This window comes from Colobus angolensis, unplaced genomic scaffold (assembly GCF_000951035.1).
Source record: "Colobus angolensis palliatus isolate OR3802 unplaced genomic scaffold, Cang.pa_1.0 Scaffold49, whole genome shotgun sequence".
NCBI lineage: Eukaryota > Metazoa > Chordata > Mammalia > Primates > Cercopithecidae > Colobus > Colobus angolensis.
The window spans coordinates 11,283,047-11,290,542 of record NW_012118376.1 but is presented as its reverse complement, the minus strand read 5'-3'; the positions used below and the strand labels follow the sequence as shown (position 1 = coordinate 11,290,542).

The window sequence follows — 7,496 nt, the reverse complement described above, 5'->3', positions numbered from 1 at the left end:
AAAAAAAAAAAAAAAAAAATCATTCCCTAGCTGTAGTCAGTGCTGCTTTGATGCCCGCCAGAGCCTGGAAAGACTTGCCTCTCTCGGATACCTGATTCTAAGCAGAGTTGTTGACCCACCGAAGCCTTTCCAAGCTATGGTGATTGCATCAGCCAATGAGTTCCTATGCCCCGCTTCTAAAGTTCCTATGTCTAGGTGTTTGCAAGAAACGGGGTTCTGGGGAGGGGTGTATAGTGAACAATTTCAAAATACCAGTTGCTGCCTTTTTTTAGATTTAAGAGTTTCCCATAGGCACACATTGGAATCTAGAGCAATTTTTTTAATATTGGAGAAACTATTTTTCTTTTGTTTCAGCTTAGTATTCTTATCCAATTGCAATATGTTTATTAAGCTTACCTTTTTTTTTTTTTAACTTAGAAATGGCTCAATTGGGAAACTACGACAGTGGGACAGCAGAAACACCGGAAACAGACGACTCAGTGAGTGTAAGTATATTTCTTCATGAAATATGATGTTGGTTTTTCTGTTTAGCATCTGGAGACTATGGCTGTGTTCGTTTATTTATTCAACAAATATTTATTGTGCTTCTGTGTGCAAGGCACTGTGCCAGGCGCTAAGCATACAATTTTAGCCCCGTCTTTCAAAAAGAAACAAAACTTAATAAAAAATCACATGCAAAAAATAGAAATGATAAATATGAATGAGATCTATGAAGAAAAAAGACCATGTGCTGCCATAACGTAAAGATGTTTGCCATAGTCTGTCCATTCCCAAAAGATTTCCCAAGGAAATAGCACTTGAGCTAAAAGTAACAAATTACTAGGGTAAGAAGGGGCAAAAGGAACATTCCGGACACAGGCTACATCAGAGGACTAAGCAAAGGAGACAGCAGAAACTAGAGCACTTGAGTAAAAACTGGATGCTTAGGTCCCTGTTGTTCATGTTTGTCAGGCTGTTTGTTTTTGTTTTTTAAGAACAATGGGACTGAACTTTGGAGGAGGTGTATGGGTATATGAGGGTGGGAGGAGTGGACAGGGAGATAAACCAATCAGAGTTATCACTTGAAAAAAATCACACTGACTGCAGTGCAGAAAGCAATGGGGTGGGAGGAGGAGGGAGGGGTGACCATGTGGAAGCCAGTTCAGAGGCTGCTGCCGTGGCACAGGTGAGAGGCCCTGGATGCTGGTGTCGTTCTCCTCAATTGTGAACACCAAAAGAGGAACCAGGATGCATCAGATTAGGGATTAGGAAAGCAGGAGCAGGCTGTGTAGCCTAGGGGATAAGAACCCAGGCTCTGGAGTTAGGTAGCCTAGATTTGAAAACACTCTGCTTTCTACCAGCTGGGGGTTGGGGGAAATTTCTATGTGCCTCAGTTTCCCTGTTTGTAAAAGATTAAAAGATTTTTATGTAAAACGGGACAGTATCACATAGTAAGTGCTATATAACTGATAGCTGTTTTATTAATTTTATTATCTGACCCATAATTTTGAATGTATCGAGACTAAAGTTCCTTTGAAACATTCAAGAAGATCCATCAAACTGGCAGCTGTATATAAGGTCTGGTATCTTCTGGTACTCAGAGGGAGAGTTTCTGGTGGAGGTGGAAGTGACTTAGGAGTCATCCATGAACATAAATGAGATCACTCATGTAGGGAAGAGTTAATGAGATTAGAGAGCCTTGGACAGAGCCTTGCAGCCCAAAGCCATGAAAGAGCAGTAATAGTGAGTGAATTACCTTCTGAGCCAGTGCAAAGTAGATAAGAAAATAAAAAAAGAATAAAAAAATTAAAAGGGTAATAGTGAGTGACTAAAGAAGTAAGTGGTCCCAGTCTTGAAGTCTGTTTTCTGTGATGGAGCATTGGCAGGTGATGACTAGATAGATCCAGATCTTGGTCAGAGGCCAAGGGGGAGAAGAGGAGACAGATGGTTCAAGTTGAGGAGGTCAAGTAGTGTGGGGGCCAGGTGTTGGGTGGGTTATATGTGTAGACACTGAAGTCACCCTGGATGGTGACAGAGCTCTTGGGCAGAGAGGAAGGTGGGTAGCCAAGTCTTCCAAAGATGAGTGGGGATGACAGGGTCAGCGATGACAGCGCTGAGTTCGGGATGATGGCACCTACACAGGGTTTCTTCCAAAACAATAGGAAGGGAATTCTGGTCTCTTGCAGAGGGCAGCAAAGAGCTGGTAACTCCCTCTCCATGCTAAGATAAATGGGGCATGAGAGAATTTCTTTTAAGCATTTGTTTCTATTCCCATCCTTTGAGCTAAACTTTTTAAAGAGCTGTCCTTTTGAAACTTGTTTTGTAAGCCATGTTAGATTTCTAGCATGGAAGTGAAGAAAGGCAGGCATTCTATACTTGGGTGTTCCACATGTTGCCTACTACTTTTCTGAGCAATGAAGATTGCCACAGGAATGAAAGAGACATGCTCTGTCAGGGATACAGCCCCATGTAGAGCCACTCCGGCCCATTCGTTTTTGGCCGACAGAAACCAAAGGGAAAGCTTGGCATTTTGGAGTTAAATCCCAAAATGTTAAAAGACTAGGACAAGGCCGACCTGAGTAGTTTACAAAAAGAAATTAATATCAGGAATTGTCCTCGATTGCCTGGAAATGTGGATTCGCTTAAGTGACAGTGTCACAAGGAGTTTGTCAGCATTGCTGTGGATGATGGCTCTGTAAAGCTATCCCTCAGGTTCCTGTGGCTGGAATACTGTACTTCAACATATTATATAACAGCATATAATTCAAATATTATCTATTTGCTGATAAAATAATTTTCTTAATTCTAAACTTACTTTTAACTTCCATATTTTGTTTCCAAGAGCTCTAATGCCTCCCTGAAACTTCGAAGGAAACCTCGGGAAAGTGATTTTGAAACGATTAAATTGATTAGCAACGGAGCCTATGGGTGAGTAATTCAAGAAAAGCTCTCTACTGTATTTCTGCACACTCAAGTAATACATTTATTCTTCACATTTATCTAAGGCCAAATAGATGCTGTATAAGGACTTGACTTTTCAGATCACTGCTCCTTCCCTGAGACTTGTACTGTACAGCCAAAATCACTTCTTACTGGACACCTCATCAGAAAACATGCCAAGTGACCAAGTAGTTACTTTAGAGGGTTGGAGAGAAAGACTTTCATGGAAAAATTTTATTTACTCTTGTTTCTGCCTCCTTCATTTTTGCCCTTCTGGGTTAAAAGAAGTACCTGACTCTTGATTGAGATATATATGTATATATTAAATACTGTATTATATATAATCATATATTTATAATTTTCTGTATAGTATTACTACATGACAAATAGCCTGTATTTCATGTCTGACCAGCAGACAACCTTAAGCTAAATGTCTTTAAATAAGTCTGGTTGAAGGTTTAGAGCAGGAGTGTCCAATCTTTTGGCATCCCTGGGCCACGTTGGAAGAACTGTCTTGGGCCACACATAAAATACATTAACATGAACAACAGCTGATAACCAGAAAAAAAAATCACAAAAAACTCATAATGTTTTCAGCATGTTTACGAATTTGTGTTGGTCTGTATTCGGAGCCATTCTGGGCTGCATGCGGCCCATGGGCTGTGGGTTGGATAAGTTTGATTTAGAGTAATATGTTTGTTTTAGTCTTTATTACACCAGGATTTTTTTAATTTCGTTTTGTTTTAAATTTATTTATTTATTTATTTATTTTTGAGACAAGATGTTGCTCTGTCCCTCAGGTTGGAGTGCAGTGGTACAATCATAGCTCACTCACTGCAGCCTCGAACTCCTACACCAGGGTTTTCAAAATTGAGCTATATGCTATAATCTAATGATATTAATGGTGTTCCTTCCTTGATCCCTATAGACACACAATTTTCTCCTTGTGGCGGTAAACAGTGACAGGATCTTCTGAGTTACTAATAATTTAGAAGGGTAATTAATGTACAAACTATAACCTGATCCAGTTTAGACAACCCAAGAATTCTAGTTTAATTAAATATTAATTCCAATTCTATCTGTATATAAAGAGCAATAAACAATCGCATAGACATTTATTGCTGTTTATCACACAGATGAGCAGATGAAATAAAAGAGGTTTTTGTTGTGCCACAAGGGATGTTTCTGTTACCATTTTTTCGCCTCGAATATTTTCCACACCATTAACTTAAGAACTTAAATATTTGTGAGTCCCTTCTATGCTTCACTGATTTGTTTTCAGGATATGTCAAATGCCATATTTCCTGTTGTGGCTTATAAATGCTTTCTAATGTATTTTTGCAATATTTTATTTTTCAAGGACCTCATTGAAACTTTTCTACCTAGGAAGATGGTTCTAGCATGCAATGGTTTGTGGTTTCTACTTGCTTATCATTTGTTTTTTGGTTCTTTACACTTTAGGAAATGACCTGAAGATTTCTTTCTTCATTAGGGAGATTAAACTTTGATTTAATGGGTATATGGGTTTGAGCACTGCTAGATTTTATTAGCAGTGGAATTCTGGAATAAGATTATCTGTGAAGCACCACTTTTAAAAATGCGGGCATATATCTTAGCAGTATTTGGAGTTCTAACTGGTTGAGTAAACTTAGTGCGATTAAACCACTGTATAGTAGATGAGGTATATCACACTTTGGGGAATAGTTGGGAATATACAAGAAGTTAAACAAGCTGTGAATCAGTAAACACCCAGGATGCAGGCCAAGTCATTAATGCACTCACAAGCTGCCTGTGGGAGTCTCTGCTGATCAGCCAAAACTCTTTTTTTATTTTTCTCTTCTCAGATTTAATCTCTCATTTTATTTCTGATAGATTTTCTCCACGTTTTAATAATCTTTAATTTGAAATTTGAATGGAACCACCCCTATTGGTTCACCCAGTCAGTGAGGCTGATTGCAGGCTTATGGGAACTGGCTGAACAAATGTATCCCCTATGGGTGGCTGAAATGGCCCTTTTAGAGGCTTCCTTAGGTATCCATGCACAGGGTCTACCACTCACATCAGTGACTCAGAAAGACACCGATTCCATGACTCCTCAAAAACTGGTGGAGCTGGGAACTAACCCTGTCATTAGGAAGGGCTTCTATCTGCAGTGCTAAAACACACACGGCTTTCTCAGCATTATACTTGGTGAAAATTCATGTTATAAAGCCAAGTTGATAAACATCTGATTTCCTTCTCTGTTTAACACACTTCTGATCCCTGACTGGAAGTTAAATGTGTCTTTTTGCCAACTTAGTGCTTTATAGAAAGCTGGGGCTATGTGCCTGGCACTGTGCTGGTTTCTTTATGTATGTTCTCTTCTCACAAGAGCCCTTGTGTGGTAGTTGATATTATTTCCACTTACATGTAGGCAAGGAGAGGCCCAGAGACAGAGTCACGGATATCCTGATTTCTAAGTGGAACTCTCTTCTCTCTATAAGGTATCCATTTGTTAAAATGTTTAGCCATCCTAATTGGAGTTGTAGAGGTACTGCTTCTTCCAGTGAATACTTCCACCAGGATCTTTAAGTCATAACTTCAGATGTTTTCAAAGTAAAAGAATAAAATTGACTTAAAAATTTTAAAAGTAAAAAACTAATTTTGAAAGGCACACCATTTCTCCCCCACTTCGTCTTTCCTTCTAATCTTGATGCACATAATTCTCTTTTACCTGTGAAGGGGCCTGGGACATGTCTCAAAGAGGCACATGTGCACAAGCGGCATACGCCCTGTCTCCCACATGCTCTCCCTGTGGTCTTTCTTCTCCGCTTTCCTCTGGCACACGCACCCTCATTCCCACATGGAGATTTGCTAGCACGGAGTCACGTATTGGGCTCTCAGAGTCATGCATAATTTTATACACGCTAGACATTCATGCTCGCAATAAGGGCTGATTCATTCTACTCTAGATCCTGTCAGCTTCTAGTTCCACTTCTCCCCCCCACACACACACCTCAGTTCTGCATGGGTGGGGAGAAGCTTGGCTCAGAGAGAACTAAGGTCTTTGGTTACGTCTTCCCCGCCCCCCACCTTCTACCCTTGGGTTTTCCTGTTTCACAGGGAGGTCAGTGTAGGAAGAGAGACCAAAGCAGCCTCTTCAAAGAAAGCACAACCTCTGGGACCAGAAAGCAGAGAAGAAATGTGGAGCCATATCAATCAGTTCAGTACAACTTTTAACACTGGGAGGTTTACAGTCCACTCAACAGTGTTATATATCTGGCTGTCGGTGGCTGTCATATCTCTCCTTGTTTCTCCTGTCTCTGTCTCTCTCTCTTTGCTAACTTTAAGCACATTTGGAATATCAACTAAAAAGAGAAAAGGTATACATATATATATATATACAACAATTATTACTAAATAAACAAATTTCAACATGAAGAGTAACATTCCCAAAGCAATACAGAAATGTAAAAACCCAAGAACAGAAAACAAACAAAAAATCCACCCACAACTCAACTAATTCTAACTAGGAAGTCTGTTTGACCCTTGTGACTTCATCAAGATATGCATGTCCTCAGGCAGCGATATCTCAAGCTACTTATAGGATTCCTTTAAATTGGTTTAGGTCAGTTTTCCCAAGGATTAACTGATTGTTGTAAGTACATCATAGCAAGGGAAAGCAGAAAGTCAAACAAAGTTTTATGAACTGAAAATCTGGGAATAAAGACTAAAGCCATTTTTTATACAGTGCCACAGAGAGACCCAGTAAGTATGCTGGTCATACTGGGCCGGAGGCATATTTGTCTTTTATTTTTTTCATAGAATCATGGATAAGTCCATTCTTCCTTTCACTCCTCAAACATATTGCAGAGTAGTTATTTGTGTAAGAAATGGTGATTCTTGATTGAAAATCAGAATGGCCACCTTGTGATCATCTGTGAAATTCATAGTATACATCTTAGGCTCCTCAGCACTAAACTTACTCAAAACCAAATATTGAAGGAAGAGATAATAAGCTGTATGCCACTTTACTCTCCAGAATAGGCAAACTATAATACAAAGATACTGGTTTCTCCCTGTCAGTATTTAAAATTCTAACTTTCATTTTGAAATATGTATTTCCTGTTTGAAAACCCCGTTTTGGTTCTTTTTTTTTTTTTTTTCTTCATTATTATACTTTAAGTTCTGGGGTACATGTGCAGAACGTGCAAGTTTGTTACATAGGTATACACGTGCCATGGTGGTTGGCTGCACCCATCAACCCGTCATCTACATTAGGTATTTCTCCTAATGCTATCCCTACCCTAGCCCCCAACCCCCCTTCAGGCCCCATGTGTGATGATCATCTCCCTGTGTCCATGTGTTCTCATTGTTCAACTTCCACTTATGAGTGAGAACGTGTGGTGTTTGATTTTCTGTTTCTGTGTTAGTTTGCTGAGAATGATAGTTTCCAGCTTCATCCATGTCCCTGTAAAGGACATGAACTCATCCTTTTTTATAGCTGCATAGTATTCCATGGTGTATATATGCCACATTTTCTTTATCCAGTCTATCATTGATGGGCATTTGGGTTGGTTCCAAGTCTTTGCTATTGT

General features: G+C 39.5%; 1 protein-coding gene across 4 annotated transcripts in view; it reads left to right on the top strand.

Moving 5' to 3' along the window:
* MAST4 (microtubule associated serine/threonine kinase family member 4) overlaps positions 1–7,496 on the top strand; it is a 357,848-nt gene that overhangs the window by 304,602 nt on the left and 45,750 nt on the right. For all 4 annotated transcript variants that reach the window (XM_011959348.1, XM_011959351.1, XM_011959350.1 and 1 more), the window contains 2 exons: positions 418–485; positions 2,822–2,907. In XM_011959348.1, coding sequence (XP_011814738.1) covers positions 418–485; positions 2,822–2,907 — 154 coding nt within the window. The remainder of the gene's footprint in view (positions 1–417; positions 486–2,821; positions 2,908–7,496) is intronic.